At 38.1% G+C, this 18,602-nt stretch overlaps 1 protein-coding gene across 4 annotated transcripts; it reads left to right on the top strand.

The window, feature by feature from the left end:
- The first annotated feature begins 1,703 nt into the window (after positions 1-1,703).
- MTRF1L (mitochondrial translation release factor 1 like) lies at positions 1,704-17,306 on the top strand. 4 transcript variants are annotated; one of them, XM_002817498.6, is made up of 7 exons: positions 1,704-3,147; positions 6,947-7,026; positions 10,262-10,445; positions 10,905-11,068; positions 12,615-12,732; positions 14,259-14,395; positions 15,475-17,306. In XM_002817498.6, exons 1-7 carry the CDS (start codon positions 2,889-2,891, stop codon positions 15,673-15,675), a joined length of 1,143 nt encoding a protein of 380 aa, XP_002817544.2. In that variant the 5' UTR covers positions 1,704-2,888; the 3' UTR covers positions 15,676-17,306. The 4 variants fall into 4 exon arrangements, with proteins under 4 accessions (XP_002817544.2, XP_024104186.2, XP_054414318.1 ...); XM_024248419.2 differs by having other exon boundaries at positions 3,019-3,147; positions 10,287-10,445; XM_024248418.3 differs by lacking the exon at positions 14,259-14,395.
- Positions 17,307-18,602: the final 1,296 nt, after the last annotated feature.

Here is an 18,602-nt window from a genome sequence, read left to right as displayed (position 1 = left end):
CGTCTTAGCTGTGACAGTTTCTCAAACTTTAGGCTACTCTTAGCTGTTGATGTTGACCTTGATCACTTAGCTGAGGTAGCATCTATTATATTTCTCCACTGTAAAGTAATATGTTTTTAAAGAGATTATATTGAAGGTAAATTTTCTGGACATTTACACTGAGCTAAACAAATTCTAAACACTAATATTAGGTTCCACTAAGTGATTACTAATAAATGCTATAAAGAAAATACAGTGAAGTGGAAAAATAAAACTCCAAAAGTCTTAGCCTGAATATTCACCTAATAGAGGTGAAAGTGAACTTTTTCCCTTGAACTGTCTGCGCAATTAATTACAATAATCCTCCACATACTTTGGATATTAAAGATCTTAGTCTTACTAACTGTCATAAGAGGTAATTTAAATTTAAACTAACCATTTTGCTTATTGCATTTTTATATCGCCCTCCACTAATCAATGAACACTGAATATTGAAATAATGTAAAAGACCTGATATATTTCCCGCTAGCTTTAACCGATTTGTCATAAACACATTTCTTGTATATGATTTTTAAATGTTTGCTAAATATTAAAAAGAATTTCAATGTGTTTGGTTTTGTAAAATTACATATCGAATGTGTATAATTTTTTACTACCATGTTCATCACACTTAATCTATATCCATATATTGTACTCCACCAATATTTATCAGTGGACAATAAAGAAGTTTTGAATGCATGAATGCAACTTAAGAGGCACCACACTTGGTTATTTTGCAATGCCAGAATAACGGTGGGTAGTCACAAATTGAATAGATAATCCAGATTATGTTTCCTCCAATTTAAGTTTCTCTGGTTTTCTTATTCCCCCCCTTCCTAGAATCAATTTTATCATTTTACCTATGTACAATAATATACTTCTGGAAAATGCTAGAATTTTCACCATGTAACAGAATTTGAGCATGACAATAATGTAAAAATATTCAGAAGTCTCGAACTATAGGTTTGAGTTTTCAAAGTAAATCAAAATACAGCTGTTTTCATTTTACTATATTGTGGAAACCTATGGATGTTATTGTAAAATGCATATGCATTAAACTGACTTTCTTAAAATGTTTTGAATTAATAAAGAATTCAACAATGTATCCTTAGAAAGTTACTGTTTCCTCATTGGTATAACACTATAGGAATAAAAGGTACACTTCTATGTGTTACTTAAATTGCTTATGCACTTGGGGGAAAATAAATTCTGGCTAGATTCTTTTATTGTTCTATAAGGTTTTAATTATTAAAATTTTTCACCTTTTATAAATAATATATTGTTGAAATGACTTATGTTCTGAGAACTCAACTGAGAGATATAGCATGTGGATTTGAGTTCAAGTGATTCTCACCATTTCCATGGGTAAAATAAATTCAAAGTTAAGTTCAGACCTGGAAAACAATTGTTCTAATAGAGATAAAAACATCCTGATCAGTCCTGTTCTATCCTCAGATCAGGATTAAAATAAAATGGGTTTCAACAGCAGAACGACTGTATAAAGTTGTGTAGCTTGAACACACAAAGCGAAAAGAACTGAGATAATTAGGTGGAGCCTTTAAGTAACAAAAAACTATTTTTGCTTCCTGATGTTTCAAGAGTCATTTCATTCTTCCACTCATTCTGCATTTGTTATCGTGCTAAGAGATGAAGAGAGAGGCAATGCAAACGTTATTTTCTAAGAATTTTTATACTTAACAGTTTCGATTAGATGACCTAAGGATATTTTAACCTTGATAAGGGTTCCCATTTTTTACCATTTTATTTTTTATGAATAAATTAGAAGTTTCGTTCTTCTAATATATCACCTCTCTCAACAGTGAAATACCACTTAGTAGACGCTGCCCAAACCAGTTAGGTAGTGGCAGTTCTCAGATTGAGCGTTTAGCCCTTGCATTCCCAGGACTGTCTTGGTTGTGTTTATTCCCTCATAGTTATTTCTCCGTTGAGCTGTGAATAGGTCTTTTGAAAAGTGCAAAGCATTGTGCCAATAAATGTCGGTATTGCTGGCACCTATCCGCTACCAGTTTTTTGGAAAGGGATGAGGGTTGGACTCCTGGAGGCAAGATATCTGAAGGCTTTGTTGGGCTGTAGGTTGCTGCAACACGGAATCACTCCACCTCTTTAAAAAGCTGACGATAAGTGGGACTAAGTGAAAATGAATGGGCAGGTGAATAACAAAGTCCTTTGAAAGCAAGTAAATGACGCGGCAGATGAAGGGCACGCATGTCTATTGTGCAAATTCATTCAGTGGTTATCTCATAATACACTTGTCACGTCCTTATTAACACGAACCTGACCCACCGTGAACAGAAACATAACCAGGGAAAAAGGAGGAGGAATAAACACACGCCTGTCCATAATAAAACTGGCTCTTGAAGACTCAGCGGCAGCCCTGCACTGGAGACTGACGACTTGCGCGGCTGTGATCTCCGCCCTGCAGCGGACCCTCGACTGCCCTGCACTGCGGCTCTGGAGGCCCCGACTCAGTGCATGGGAAAGAAATCCTCACTATCAGAAAACAGAGGGGCAATTTGCTACTCTCCCTTTCCGGCCCAACACGTCACCCATCAACCGGGTACCTACGAAGAGGCTTTCAGAGGAGGCGCCCAAGGTCTCCCAGGCCCGCCCCTGCCCAATCACACTCCGCTCAGCTCCCTCAACTTTTGGCCTCCAGGAAGTTCGCAGCGTTCTCACGCTTGGCAGGAAGTTCCCGCCAAAGCTTCCGGAAAATCCTTTAAAAAACACCGCTTGCGCTGGGCGGGGCTTGGTGAGCTCTCACCCCTATCTCCAAGTTCCGGGTGTTGTCGCGAGGCCTGCTCTGTCCGGAACTTCCGGTTCCGGTCAGGGTCCGTGGTCTCGGCCTAACGATGCGGTCCCGGGTTCTGTGGGACGCTGCCCGGTGGCTGTGGCCCCGCGGGACCGTTGGCCCAGCCCGCCGGTCCCTGAGCTCCGGTAGCCCGCCGCTGGAGGAGCTGTTCGCTCGGGGCGGGCCCTTGCGGACCTTCCTCGAGCGCCAGGCGGGGTCTGAAGCCCATTTGAAGGTCAGGAGGCCTGAGTTGCTGGCGGTGATCAAACTGCTGAACGAGAAGGAGCAGGAACTGCGGGAGACTGAGCACTTGCTGCACGGTAAGGGTCGGGCCCGGGGGAGAGGCGTCAGAGCACATTCTTGACTCTTCGTTTGACTTTTCCACTGCCCACACTACCCGAGTTTGAAACTCTTTACTCACTTGCAGCCGTTTTTATTTTGGATCAGCGGTCAGGACATCATTACGTGCTGTGATCGCATCCTCTCCTGTGGGCTCTCTTGTGCTCCTTTGCCACGGTGCTCTGCCCCCTTTTACATGCTTATTAGTTGCGGACTCGGGCAAGAGCTCATTAGCTCAGCAAGGATAAATAAGGCACTGTCCCTGTGATGGGCTCCACAGCGGTGTTTCTCAAAGTGTGGTGGGGAGACCCATTTGCAGTAGTATCAGGGCAGTGCTTGTTAATAGCAGACTTAGGACTCAGAATCTCAGACCTATACGTGGGTAAAGGTACTAAATTGGGAAATTCAGTATGGCCTAAGTATAGAATAGGTGGGACATGATGTCATAGAAACATGAAGCCAGAAAAATAGTTAAGAACCTTGCAAGACAAAGAATTTGGATTTATTTTTTATAGACCATGGAAAGTTAGCATATGTTTTTAAGCAGAGAATTCACGTCTTTGTAAAGAAAAGTTAATGGTGGCATGCGCTGAGGATGAATTGGAGTATTCTCCAGAAACCCTGGTGGCTGACAGGCCAGGAAGGAGGCAGTTGAAACAATCCAAAGAAGAAATGGTGATAGGCATAGGTCTGACTCACAAAACATTTTGAGGAACAAGTTAGGATTTAGTGGTTTATGCCCTGAGAAGGAGGAAGGAGAGAGTTAGTTCTAAGAAAAGTCTTAGGTTTCTGGCTTCAGCACGAGTGGTACTGTTAAGATGAAAGTATAAAAGTTGGACCGAATTTTTTAAAAAGATGAGTTTTGCATTGAATGCCATATTAAGTTAAAAATACCTCTGAAAAGGAATTCCAATAAAGATATCTATACTAGTCTAGGAGAAAAAATTACTGACATAGGAGAAAAATTGAGCCCAAATAATCATATGAGGGCTCTCGAGATATACAGTACATGGTAAATTAAACCTTAGAAATAGATGAGAACACTCAGGGAAAGTGTGTTAAGATAGAAACAAGTCTAACAAGGCCAGAAATACACAGTATTTGAGGAGCAGGCAGAGAAGAAGGCTATAAAAGGTCAAGAAAAAAACAGCCAGAGCTTTGTGACCTTGAAGTAGATAAATAAATGAAGCTGTAGAAGCCAATAGAAAATTTCAAAAAGTAAGAGATCCTTGGCCAGGCATGGTGGCTCACGCCTCTAATCCCAGCACTTTGAGAGGCTCAGGTGGGCGGATCACTTGAGCCCAGGAGTTCGAGACCAGCCTGGGCAACATGGCAAAACCCTGTCTCTACAAACAATGCAAAATTAGCTGGGCGTGGTGGTGCGTGCCTGTGGTCCCAGCTACTTGAGAGGCTGAGGTGGGAGAATTGCTTGAACCCGGGAGGTGGAGGTTGCAGTGAGCCAAGATGGTGCCACTGCACTCCAGCCTGGGTGACAGCACAAGACCCTGCCTCAAAAAAAAAAAAAAAAAAAATCCTCAGTACCTGACATAGAAAGGTAAAACTCAACCTGTTCAGCTCACACTGAAATAAGTCTTTAGATTTGGCAATTTTGTCATTGGTAACTTGAATAAAAATAGTCGTGATATGATTATAGAATCCAGTGTAACAGCTTGAGAAGTAAATTAGAGTTAACAGGAGAAAAGTTATAAAAATGGCATTTTATCTCCAGAAATCTGGGTGGGAAAAGAGGGGTGACAATAAGCAGCTACTTAAAGGGTTGAAAAGAAAAGGACCCATTTATAATGGGAAACCATAAACATCTTTGTAGGCAAAGGGGAAGGCAGGCACATGGTAGGTGTCCAGTAAACATATGTTGATTTATCATATTCAAGAGAAATTAAAGAAGTAGTATATTACCATTGCCTGTGAGTAACTCCTCATTCTAAACCCTTTAGAGCTGCGCTGTCCAATATAGCAGCCAGTAGCCACACAGCTGTTGAGCTATTTGTGGCTAGTCTGAATTGAGGTGTGTAAGTGTAAAATACATATAGATTTCAAACACTTGGTATAAAAAGTAATATTTTTATGTTAATTACATGTTGAAATAATATTTGGAGCATATTGGGTTAAAAAAAATATAGTATTAAAATTAAATTACTTCTAGACTCTAGTTCCAATCTCCTTAGCTTTGCAGAACTGAAAGGCACCTTAGAGATCATCCAGCTCAGAACTTTCATTTCATTCTTGTCATAACTGAGAGAAGTTGAGCCTATTGCCCTAACAGTACCTTAGCGATTAAGCTAGGGCTAGAATTCATTTTTGCTTTTCCTAACTCAACACATTTTCCATTCTACCAAATTTCTTCCATACCATCTGCTTGCCAAAATAATTTTCAGCAGTGCTTCCTGTACTTGCTTATCTCAGTTTTGCTGTTGTTATTCTCTCTCCTTGAGTTAATCTTTCTTTCCTTTTTCTGCCCATTCCAAAACCAACAGATTCCTTCAAGGTGCAACTGTTTTAATATTTAATCACATAGTGTATTAGTCTGTTTTCACACTGCTGATAAAGACATACCCAAGACAGGGTAATTTTTAAGAAAAAGAGGTTTAATAGACTCACAGTTCCACGTGGCTGGGGAGGCCTCCCAATCATGGTGGAAGGCAAAAGGCACGTCTTACATGGCAGCAGACAAGAGAGAGAACTTGTGCAGGGGAACTCTTCTTTATAAAACCATCAGATCTTGTAAGACTTATTCACTATCATGAGAACAGCACAGGAAATACCTGCCCCCATGATTCAGTAACCTCCCACTGGGTCCCTCCCACAACAGGTGGGAATTGTGGGAGCTACAAATCAAAATGAGATTTGGGTGGGGACACAGCCAAACCATGTCACATAGGGGTTTAGGTTATTTTTTGTTTTTCTCTTCTAGAAAAATATAAAGAAACTAAAATTATCTATAATGCTCTCTTGAGGGCAGGTCTTATATATGTATTATCCCACTTCCCAGCATGGTTCGTTCTTAATAGATAAGCATACAAACTGATGCTTTGTAAGGGTTTGAACTTTCAATAGAGAGAACAATTAGTTAATAGCCAGAAATTTTCCCTTTCCTCCTCCTTTATATAGGCTGCATATCATCTATAGGGTAGAGGAATGAGAAAGTATGTTTTATAAGGTAAAAATGAAAATTCAAAGATGAAACAACAATAAAGGTAAAGCCAGAGAGAGAGAGAGAGAGAGAGGAGTACTTCATATAAACATTCTGTATACATTAGGCAGAATCTAATAAATGTTTTTGGGTGGATACTAAAATACTAATGAAACATTTGCTTATAAGAGAATAAATTTCTACTTTTTAATTGGATTTTAGTTTTACTGGTGTAACCTTCTGTATCCCTTCTGTCTTATTAGCTAAATGCATTCGTTATACAGTTTAAGTTGGAAGTCTAAAAGCATGTTTATTAAGGTGAATATTTCATGGAGATGAAATTATGGAAGAGTTTAGCTTCTTTATATTTTTATAGAAATTTGTACTTGTACTTTATCAGAAAAAAAATTTTATACTTACATGCTTATGAAAACTAATGTATAAAATGGTGAAACTGATTGAAAGGACATTTATTGAAAGGCATTTATTGAATGGCATTTATTGAAAGGACAAGATAGACATCTTATTTTTCCCTTCAGCTATAATAACCATAAAACTATTTCCTAGAAGTCTGCTGTCAATTTAACACTAATTAAGGAAAACCTTAACTTCTGCCCTTTTTTTCCTAGATGAGAATGAGGATTTAAGGAAACTTGCAGAGAATGAAATAACTTTGTGTCAAAAAGAAATAACTCAGCTGAAGCATCAGGTATGGTATTTCTGCAAAGAATAAAGCATTTGTGCTATTCTCAGGCATTAAAGTTATTAAAGGTTTATAAAAACAAAGAAGTGACTAGCTTGTTACTGTTTAGAATAAACTGGGTTTTTAAAATTTATTTTCTAGATTTATTGAGGTATAAATTGACCCCCAAAATTGCATATATTTAAGGTATATGATGTGATGTTTTGATATATGCATACATTTTGAAATGATTATGACTATCAATAAACTGGTTTTTAAAGAACAAACTTCACATGGTCCTGTTTTCATCATACTAAAAGTACTGTAGAGCTCTCACAGAAACAAATGTCACAGTGATAGTATTTTCTGGAAAGGCAGCGAAATAGTGGCATATCTTCCTTCTTTTTTTTTTTTTTTTTAAGAAGACTGGAGGTAGACATGGGGCAGAAGAGGTTATATGAAAGGACTTCAAAAGTTTGTGGAAAACTGGAATTAAAAGATAAAAATATATATATAGAAACTTTAATTTATTGACATAAGTGCCACCAGCTATCAAGTTCAAGACACTTTAGTAAGCAAAAAGGTGATATACCAGCATTTAATGCATCCCTAAAGAACTGAGGGTCCTGGGAATTTAACCATGTCAATGTAGTCTTTTTTATTTTATTAACTAAAGAACAATGGGTACCCTTTACAAATTTTTTAAGATCAGGAAACAAAAAAAAAGGAGCCGCCAAATAAGGACTGTAACATGAGTGCCTATGGATTTCTCATTGAAGCTCTCAAAATTGCCTGTTTGATGAGAGGAATGAGCAGGAGCACTGGTGTAGGAGAGGACTCTGGTGAAGCTGTCCCTGCTATTTTGCTAAAACTCTGGCTAACTTTCTCAAAACCCTCATAGTAAGCAGATACTGTTCTTTGGCCCTCCAGAATGTCAATAAGCAAGGTGCCTTGAGAATCCCCAAAAAGACTATTGCCATGACTTTTGCCCCTAGCCAGTCTGCTTTTGCTTTGACTGGACCCCTTCCACCTCTTGGTGGCCATTGTTTTGATTGTGCTTTGTCTCCAGGATCATACTGGTAAAGCCATGTGTCACTTCTGGTTACAATTCAAAGAAATGCTTTAGGATCTTGATCCAATTTGTTTAAAATTTCTATTGAAAGCTCTGCTCTTGCCTCCAGCTGATCTGCATGCAAAGGTTCTGGCACCCATCCAGTGGAAAGTTTGCTCACCTTTAATTTTTTTGTCAGAATTTTATAAGCTGAACCAGTTGAGATGTCTGTGGTGTGGCTATTGTTTCTGCTGTTAATCATCAGTCCTCTTCAATTAGGGCACAAATAAGATAATTTTTTTCTCACAAATTGATGTGGATGGTCTGCCACTGTGGACTTCTTCTTCAACATCATCTTGTCTCTACTTAAAATGAGTTATCCATTTGTAAACTGCTGATTTCTTCAGGGCATCGTCCCCATAAACTTTTCATAAAGCATCAATGATTTCACCATTCTTCCACCCAAGCTTCACCAGCAATTTAATGTTTGTTCTTGCTTCAATTTTAGCAGAGTTCATATTGCTCTGATGGGGCTCTTTGCAAACTGATACCCTTTTTAGTACCTCAAACTAGAGCCTGTGACTTGTTACAACAAGTTAGCATGAGTTTATTTTGTTACAAAATAACTTTGAAATACAACTTCTTGAAGTCCCCTGGTAGAGTGATAGTAGACTGTGAGCTCCTCAGGGCCAGGAATATTTATTTTGCATCTCTGACACTATTTAGAATGTCAGACCTAGAGTAAGTCCTCACGATTTGAAGAATTGGATTACATTGCTTTGGTTGTACATCTTTGTGAATCACAGACCACATAGAGTTAATGAAGAATAATTATATGAAATTAGAGCCACTCTTTGCTAATTCTGTAAAGCAGAGACTAAAGGTTGACAGCAATTACCTCTGGGGATAAGTGAAAGAATATGTTAGGTAAGGAAGGAGCCAGGAAGGGGGGTACTTACTTTTGAGAATCTGCTGCCCCTTTAGCCAAATGTGAAAATTACTAAAAATTAATGTTCCTATAACCTATGTTAGAGGGGGAGAATTCCACTATAAGGTGAAAAGTGTAGTGTAGCTCCCATTTTACCCATTTTCTAAATTAAATTTTGTGTGAATAAGAAGGATATGTGTATTAAATGTTTCTGTTCAGTGTCTAGTAATCAACAAACAGAAGTAAAATCCATTATTTGTTCAAAATTTGAATGATAATGTTGTATTGGCATAAGCTAGAGAGATGGAAAAGTAGTAACTAGCATAGCTTCTGACCAGTGTCAAGTGTGATAGCAGTGTACTCAGGTATATTCAGGTTCAATTCTAGCTCTTCCACTTAACTTTTGAGTTGGGTAATGTTGAGCCACTAGATTATTCAACCCCTGTAAAGTTAGTTTCACATCTTAAGGTAGAACTGTTAATAATACTTACCCAAGATTGTTTTAAGAATTACAGTATGTACAGTGCTTAGAATGCCTGCCATATATTAAAGAACCAATAAAATGTTGGTAGCTTTTCTTATTAATTCACCTAATCTAAGAAGTCTTTGTTCTAGATCCCCTTGATTAGAAACATACTATTGTAATGGAGAGAAGACTGATCTAGGCACAAACGTTTGTGTTCTTGTGCCTGCTTGGCCAGTAACTAACACTTCGCCCTTAAACAAGTCATTTAATCTCTGTTAAGCTCTGTTTCCTTTACATGTATAATTAAAGAATTGGACTAGATAATCTCTAAGGGCCTTTTTAGTTTCAAAATTACAAGTTTCTCTTCCATAATAAGAAATCTTAAAATAATACAAATGCAGTTTTGAGTGCTTTTGGTTTTCTGCCATACTAGGCCTTAATTTTCAAGAGGATGGATCTAGAATCTTCTTTTGCTTTCCACAACAGTATAATCTCCTAATCAGAGCAAGTACTTAGTTCTTATTAACTGAAGAAAGAACTGATATAAAGCATACAAGAACTCCAACAGACAATAAAACAAGCCTGAAGTTTTAGCTGAATCTTACAGCATTTATAATATGGTTGTAACATTAATACTTTATGGAAGTTACACATTATACAGTTCTAATTGGCAAGGTGGTTGAACAGTACTCAGCAATATTACATTATTTGCTTGGCGAAACTTAAATATTTAAAATTCCTGTAATCATTTAGCTTTTTATTTTTTGGTAAATTTGAAATCTTAATTATAGGAGGGGTGATATTTTTATATTTACAGATTATCTTACTTTTGGTTCCCTCAGAAGAAACAGATGAAAATGATTTGATCCTGGAAGTAACTGCAGGAGTTGGAGGTCAGGAGGCAATGTTGTTTACTTCAGAGATATTTGATATGTATCAGCAATATGCTGCATTTAAAAGATGGCATTTTGAAACCCTGGAATATTTTCCAAGTGAACTAGGTCAGTAAACTATTCATTTTGTTTTGGGTAAAGTATTTAGGAAAAGAGTTGGAAAGACCATGACTAGGCTTTAGAACTTATCTGTAAGGATGTTTATGTAGTTTTATGCTCATCATTTACCTAATAAATTTGAATGCAAATACAGTAATTTTGAGATGACCTATAAAATCTAATGGAGAGTCTTTCAATAATACTAACCATCAAATTGCTAACAGTCTTTAAAAGTAGTCTTAGATGTGTTACTGATGTCAATTGATTAGCCCCATAAATGCTTTGCTTAGTACTTGTAAGCAGTAAAGATAAATATTATAACACTGAATATTTTAATATGTTTTACAGTTTCTATGTTTATCTCCTTTTATGACTTTAAAAATATACCTCAAGATAGTAGATGTGATGGTCAATTATTTATAAATGGCAGGAATAATAAAAATAATTCTATTTCCCTGTATTTTCAAGGTGGCCTTAGACAAGCATCTGCCAGCATTGGGGGTTCAGAAGCCTATAGGCACATGAAATTTGAAGGAGGTGTTCACAGAGTACAAAGAGTACCAAAGACAGAAAAGCAAGGCCGCGTCCATACTAGCACCATGACTGTAGCAATACTACCCCAGCCTACTGAGGTAAGGCATAAGCCCCTCTCCTTGGAATCCTGGGCCTAGCTCAGTGCCTTGTCCCCAGAGTAACATTCAGAGTTTACTGAATTGAGTATCTATATGGTCTTCCTTGTGTATTTTGAGTTGCATATTATCTCAGTCTAAAAAATATAATTTTATAATGCTAAAAAATTAAGGATTTGTAAATGATACAATGTTGCATTGTCTGTGTATTAGTATTTTCCTAATAAGTAGTTATTGTGAGATCATCTCTGTGGGTGAAATAATAACCTATTTAAATATGGACTGGTTGCCTTTATAATGACTTCTGCCTTGTGTGACTAGATTGTGGGGTATTAACAGCAACAATCCTATTTAACAAAGGTAATTACTTAACAGAATTGCTGCTTCATAACCTAGTTACATTAAAATGAAAGTATATTGTTATACTGTTCATAATGAGTGTACTTTATTCTCACAAAGCAAATTCTCAGTCTATATTTTTAAGATAACTTAGTGTAGGAGTTCTGTTTTGCCTCATTGCCCTTCTGCTGAAAAGTGATAGCAGATATGACTTGTTTTTCAGAATGAACTGTGAATGCTTTGAGAAGGAACTCTTAGTGGTTCCTATGCTACTTTTGGGAAAAAGTGCTATTTGGCTCTCTAATAGGCTTAATGGAGTTCCTTTCTTTAGGTCTTATTAGTTTCTTTAGATCTAATTTTTGTGTGAAGCATAGGTGAGAAACTAAGCAGTTAAGGGAGAGGGTAAAGTAGAATAAATGACAGAAGCCACACCTAGAAACCTAGTCACTTACATTTAAGCATCTTGGGGTGGAAGTTTTCAGGAAAAGATGAGAGACTGAGGTCCATGTATCATCTAATTCCTCTAGCAACCATAAGAGGGAGTCACACAGGGAGACATAGAGGTAGAAGGCCCAGGGAATGGTAGGATTCTTACTGTCAGCATTGCAGAGATGTCACAGAATGGTTCTTAGTTGTTCATGAAACAGTGCTTTTGATGGTGGCTCCCAGGACAAAGCATCACCTTGACCTCAGATCCCAGTGTTGAGGAATTGAGACTCATGACTTCTTGGCCACTTGCATTTCCATTTGGCTCATCTTTGCCTCCAAATATGTTAGAAATAAAACGAAACAGGCCCTTCCCACAGTTTCAAGCTACCATTTTTTTTTTTCCTGCTGCTAGGCTCTTTAAACTCAGAAAAATTTGAAAAAACCTTACCTTAGCTCACACATTCAGTTCTAAAAGTAGGCAGAATAGTATCAAGTTCTGCTGTTTCTGTGGTAAGAAATGGGTAAAGAGAAGCCAGGTTTTTGAGGACTAGAAAGGATTTGTTTTTCAAAACTGTACAGTCCTGTACTATTTCGACTCCCTACTCTTCCAAAAAACAAAAAAGTTTTAAAATGGTATCCTTCTAGCTACTCTCTCGTCTTAAAATTAAACCTCCCAAATATATGAATTCTGTACGTGTTGTATATTCTTAAATTGGTCGCTCTTGCCTTTATAAAGTTGATACATGTAATCTTTTAAAATCCCAACTTTTCTTCTGTATAGATTAATCTGGTGATTAATCCGAAAGATTTGAGAATTGACACTAAGCGAGCCAGTGGAGCTGGGGGACAGCATGTAAATACCACAGACAGTGCTGTCCGGATAGTTCATCTTCCAACAGGTGTGTACTTATTCCTTCAATATATGACACCAAAGAAATCAATTTTGGAATAATTTGACTAATTTTCCACTGAAATAGATCCTCGGTTACCAGAGAAGTGTATACTACTAAGGATTGTTATTAAATATTTGATTTACTTAGAATCCTTACCTGATACTCTGTGGGATAATTGCAAGGCGAGGAAGAGGGAGGGATCCAAACTCAGGGAATGTCTGTATTAATTACTATTTATAGAAGGTGTGGATGGTCCTTTCAAGTGGAGTTCTGAGTTTTATACTTAAAAAGAAAATTCTCATAATGAACTAATTATCATGGGTTCTTTATCAGAGAATGCTCTAAATCATTGGTTTTGAGCCTTTTTGCAGGGGAGGGGAACATGGCTTCCTTTAAAAAAAAATGATATATATGAAAGCACTGGACCTCCTACTCAGAAACACATATACAGTTTTGCATATAATTGCAGGGGCTTCTTTCCATTAAGTTCATTCATGTACTTCGAGGGGATCTGATTCTAGATAGTTAGGCAAAGAGACTATATCGAAATCTCCAGTATATTATAGCTCGAACTAAACGTCTTTCACAAGTATCACCACAGTGATTCACATGTGATAAAGAGCATAGGGATAGCAAATCTCAGTTATCTAGAAAGGAAACAAGAATCTTACTATGACTGATCTCAAATGGGCATAGTCCCTATTAACTAATAGTGGTTGAGGCCAGTACTGGATTGTTACGACTTTGTTCTTTTAATTATGAGAATATCCTTATGTTAAACTGGATGATGTCTTAGGTAATACAGAATATGAAACAAAAATTGGGGGAAAAAATGGATAGCCTAAAAAAATTAAGTGATTTTCTCTAGTAATAGGATTTTTCATATATCTTAGTTTCTATAAGTAGTTGTTACTTTTAAAACATGGTGGCTAGCTGAGGGGAAACAATCTGTATTAAATGATTTATGCTTATTGTTTAGTATGTATGCCTTCAGTATAGAAATACTTTGTGCTAGGCCAGGCGCGGTGGCTCACGCCTGTAATCCCAGCACTTTGGGAGGCCAAGGCAGGCGGATCACGAGGTCAGGAGATCGAGACCATCCTGGCTAACAAGGTGAAACCCCGTCTCTACTAAAAATACAAAAAAAAATTAGCCGGGCATGGTGGCGGGTACCTGTAGTCCCAGCTACTTGGGAGGCTGAGGCAGGAGAATCGCTTGAATCCGGGAGGCAGAGCTTGCAGTGAGCCGAGATCGCGCCACTGCACTCCAGCCTGGGCGACAGAGCGAGACTCCATCTCAAACAAAAGAAAGAAAGAAATACTTTGTGCTATTTGTGCTATTGCTCAAACTTAAATTTTCAGTTTTCTGATAAACTGCAAAAGTTAAGCTTATAGGCTCTCCCTTTAAGTCCTCTGTTTTTTCCCCTCATAAAGGAAGAAGAAAAAGGATGAGGAGGAAAAGGAGTATTCCTTGATAATAAGTAAAGAAGATTTTTCTATTAAAACTTTTTTAATTCTCGTAACACTATTCAGGTGTTGTTTCTGAATGTCAACAAGAGAGATCTCAGCTGAAAAATAAAGAGCTGGCTATGACAAAGTTACGTGCAAAACTGTACAGCATGCATCTAGAAGAAGAAACAAATAAGAGACAGAATGCTAGAAAAATTCAGGTAAAAAATGAATTTTAAAAATGCTTTTAAAGGATAGAAATATTTTTATATAACTCAGCTTTTTTTTAATAACTCGGTTTTTCTATATCATATTTGTTTTAACCTGTGTTGAAAACAATTCAAGTAGTCTAAGGGCTATCCTTCTTTGATAGTAATCTTACACCTCTGCCCTGTTTTCTATATTCAAAGGTATTGTTCTCACTTTTAATCCGTTACTAAAAATAAAGATACATACTGAGTCCTCATTCATTTTTAATCCTTTGAAATTTTAATTAGAAAGTTGGAAAGCAAACTCATCTTGGCTTTCTTCCTGTTTGGTATTTAATTTTTGTTGTTGTTGTTTGTTATTGAGATGGAGTTTCACTCTTGTCACCCAGGCTGGAGTGCAGTGGCGTGATCTCAGCTCACTGCGACCTCCACCTCCCCGGTTCAAGCAATTCTCCTGCCGCAGCCTCCTGAGTAGCTGGGATTATAGGCGCCTGCCACCACACCCGGCTAATTTTTTGTATTTTTAGTAGAGACGGGGTTTCGCCATGTTGGGCAGGCTGGTCTCGAACTCCTGACCTCAGGTGATCCACCCACCTCAGCCTCCCAAAGTGCTGGGATTACAGGTATGAGCCACCGCGCCTGGCCGGTATTTAATTTTATAACTACAGAGCCTTTTAAGAATTCCTCAATATGGGAAACTCACCACCTTGTTACCACGGAAGATGACTGCATTAATTCACAGAGATTATATGTATTCGCGACTATAGGAATAGCAACTATGTGCCAGACTCTATAGTCATCATCACTGTGTAGTAGACACTGTATTTTGCAGATCGGGAAACTAAGTTGGCCCGGGGTCATAGAACATTGAAGTGGCTGAGGCAGGATTCAGATATTAATCTGATTTTAGAGTACATGTTCTTTTTTCTATATCATGTTCCCATGTCATTTGAGATTCTAAGTGTTTAAAACCTGGTTCTCGCATTTTGATTCATGTTATAAATCAAGAACTTAAGTCTCCAAATAAGTTAAATTTGTAGGTTTAAATTGCCCTGAATCTAACTGCATCTCATCTTTTTCTGTATATACAGATTGGAAGTAAAGGAAGATCAGAGAAAATAAGAACATACAATTTTCCACAGAACCGGGTCACAGATCACAGAATAAACAAGACACTGCATGATCTTGAAACTTTTATGCGAGGAGATTATCTACTGGATGAACTTGTACAGTCATTGAAGGAATACGCCGATTATGAATCTTTAGTAGAAATTATTTCCCAAAAAGTTTAAGTTGATTTGTTATTTATAGACTTTCGTAGCTTAGAAAAATTCTACAGTACATCCACATAGGGTGAAAATACCCTTATTCTCTTAAAAAACATGAGTTAACACAGTTGGAGGTAATATGCATATTCTGAAGTCATAGATAATTTACACAGATCTCTCTCAATGCATTAGCAAAAATCATACAATATACAGATGGTCCTCAATTTACATTGTGGATAATTCCCAATAAACCCATCATGGGTTAAAAATGCATATAGCGTTAGCAACACAGCAGTCTCCTACTTAATGACAGCTTGACTTAACAATTTTCCAACTTTACCATGGTGTGAAAGAGGTATGATTCCTAAGTCCTAAGGAGCTCCTCAGCTTGAAATGGGGCTGCATCCCTATAAACCCATCATAAAGTCAAAAAATCCTAAAACATAAGTTGGTGACCATCTGTAATCATGACGTGGTGGTAAATCTCGGACGCTTCCTTACAATAAGTAGACAAAGGAAAATCATCCTTTGTCCTAACTTTTAAGAGGGATGAAAGAGAGCTATGATGTCCTAGGACTAAGAGTATCCCAGGAAAGAATACCCTTGAAAGGGTCTCCCCTTCCCCATGGTGAAGTCAGGCCTAATGGAGAGAGAGTGGCTACAGCCTACTCAGTGATGGGGAAATTCCCTGTCTTGCCCTGGGCCAGAGCTGGTGTACAGCTGGTGGATCAGGTCTTACAAGCAAAGAACCTCACACTCTCGACTGGTAAGCCAGAAGCCTCTTGCTAGGGTGTGAGCAAAACTTGGACAGGAACTCTCAGTAGATGTTTGTGTTTGTCAAGATTCTCCAGACAAACTTCCTTAAAAGGATTGGCTTGTGTTATTATTAAGTCTAACAAGTCCAAAAGCTGGAGTGTGAGGCAGGAGGCTGGAAACCCAGGAAAGCTGATGGTGCAGGTCCAGTCCAAAGGTATTTGTTGGAGGATTCTCTTGTTCTGGGAAGAGGACGGTCTTTTTTTCTCTTCAGACCTTCACCTGACTGGATCAAGCCCACTAACATCGAGGAGGGCAGTCTGCATTACTCAGAGTTCACTGATTGATTGATTTAAATGTCAATCTCATGTAAAAGCACCCTCACAGAAACACCTAGAATAATGTTTGACCTTATAATTGGAAAATCAGAGCAAAAGTTAAATCTCTAAAAAAAAAAAGTATGACCCAGTAGCTAGGAACCTGTGGCCCCGCCAAGTTGACACATAAAATTAACTGTCACAGTATCATCTTAGAAGTGAAAGAAGCCCCTTTATCCTGTAGTGCCCCTCTACCACCACCTACTGACAAAGAACATGGTGCTATCTGGCATGGGAGAAATGTTCAGTTTGCTATGGCTTGTATGTGTCCCCTCAAATTCAAGTGTTGCCAATGTGACAGCATCAAGAGGTGGGGCCTTTAAGAGATCACTAGGCCATGAGGGATTCTCTTAGGACTGGGATGAAGGCCCTTAATAAAAGAGGTTTCAGGGAGCATCCTGCTAGCTTGCCTTCTGTATGTGAGAACACAGCAAGAAAGCCCTAGTCAACAAGTGCCAGCTCCTTGATCTTAGACTTCCCATCCTCCAGAACTGTGAGAAATACATTTCTGTTCCTTATAAATTACCCAGTCTCCTGTATTCTGTTATAGCGGCACAAAATGAAGATACCATACCTGAACACCTGAACATTCTTCACAAGGTAGTAAATGCACTGCTTTATTCTGGTCTCAGTATTGTGTGCTTAATAACGAAATGAGAAAGGGTGGATCAGGGCATAGGATGAACAAGTTACTGCTAGACCTCTCACAATGCCACTAATGGATAAGATTGTACTTTCATCATTCTTGTCTCTTCGTTAGCTAACACCATGCTATAATAGGCAATAAATAGATGTCTAAAAACACCTTAAGTATTTTTCTAGAAATCTGGTGTATTGTTCGAAAAGAACCAAAATTCAACTTAATTTCAAAGGGCCTGAAGCACTAGTTAATCAAAATTCATTAGTTTTTAATGGTACTACCACTCTCAAATTTAAAATGTCATCTTACGTTCCTCTTCCTCGCATTGGATTTATTGCTAAAACCTGGTAAACACTTTTAATCTTTTTCAATTCCATTACCACTGCTCTTGTCCAGAATTACTTCACAGACTACTTTAATAGTCACCTGACTTCTCCCCTGCATCCTATTTGCTGTCTAATTCTGGTTACAAATAAGTAACTGCCAAACTAATCTTTCTAAAAAGCAAGACTGATCTCGTCACTCCTTTGCTCAACAATGTAAAAGCTCCCATTGTCTCCCAAATAAAACCAGCTTTCCACTGTGTATACAATACATCCATGATCTGTATCCAGCATCATTTTGTATTAGCTCACTTTATACACCCATGCCACATCAAATTAAATTATCATGATAAATGCAACTGCATTTACTCTTTCCCTTATTTTGTTCTTTATGTTGTAGAAGGCCTCCTTTGTGCCCATTTCTTCAGAAGACATCCCCTACAGCCATGGTTCTCATCCAGAGGGCCTTTTGTCCCCGCAGGAGACATCTGACAACGTTTAAAGACAGTTACCACAACTGGAAGATGGAATAAAAGAGATGCTGCTAAACACCCTACAACAATTATCTGGCCCAAAATGTGCTGAGGTTAAGAAACCCTGTCCTACAGATTATTCCCTTATCCTGGTACATAGAAGTAACTCCTTTTTTTCTATGAAAATTTCCACAATTTTTTTTTCTTTTTGACATGGAGTTTCACCCTTGTTGGCCAGGCTGGAGTGCAATGGTGTGATCTTGGCTCACTGCAACCTCCGCCTCCTGGGTTCAAATGATTCTCCTGCCTCAGCCTCCCAAGTAGCTGGGATTACAGGCACCCGCCCCCACGCCTGGCCAATTTTTTGTATTTTTAGTAGAGATGG

This window comes from Pongo abelii, chromosome 5, assembly GCF_028885655.2.
Source record: "Pongo abelii isolate AG06213 chromosome 5, NHGRI_mPonAbe1-v2.0_pri, whole genome shotgun sequence".
NCBI classification, from domain to species: Eukaryota; Metazoa; Chordata; class Mammalia; order Primates; family Hominidae; genus Pongo; species Pongo abelii.
The sequence above is the reverse complement of the archived record's forward strand: the minus strand, read 5'-3'. Positions and strand labels throughout refer to the sequence as shown.

Excerpts from the sequence above, each read along its gene's own strand:
- MTRF1L (XM_002817498.6), top strand. The coding sequence starts at position 2,889 with ATGCGGTCCCGGGTTCTGTGGGACGCTGCCCGGTGGCTGTGGCCCCGC. Across the intron at positions 3,148-6,946 it reads GACTGAGCACTTGCTGCACG|ATGAGAATGAGGATTTAAGG; the intron begins GTAAGGGTCGGG and ends TTTTTTTCCTAG. Across the intron at positions 7,027-10,261 it reads TAACTCAGCTGAAGCATCAG|ATTATCTTACTTTTGGTTCC; the intron begins GTATGGTATTTC and ends TTATATTTACAG.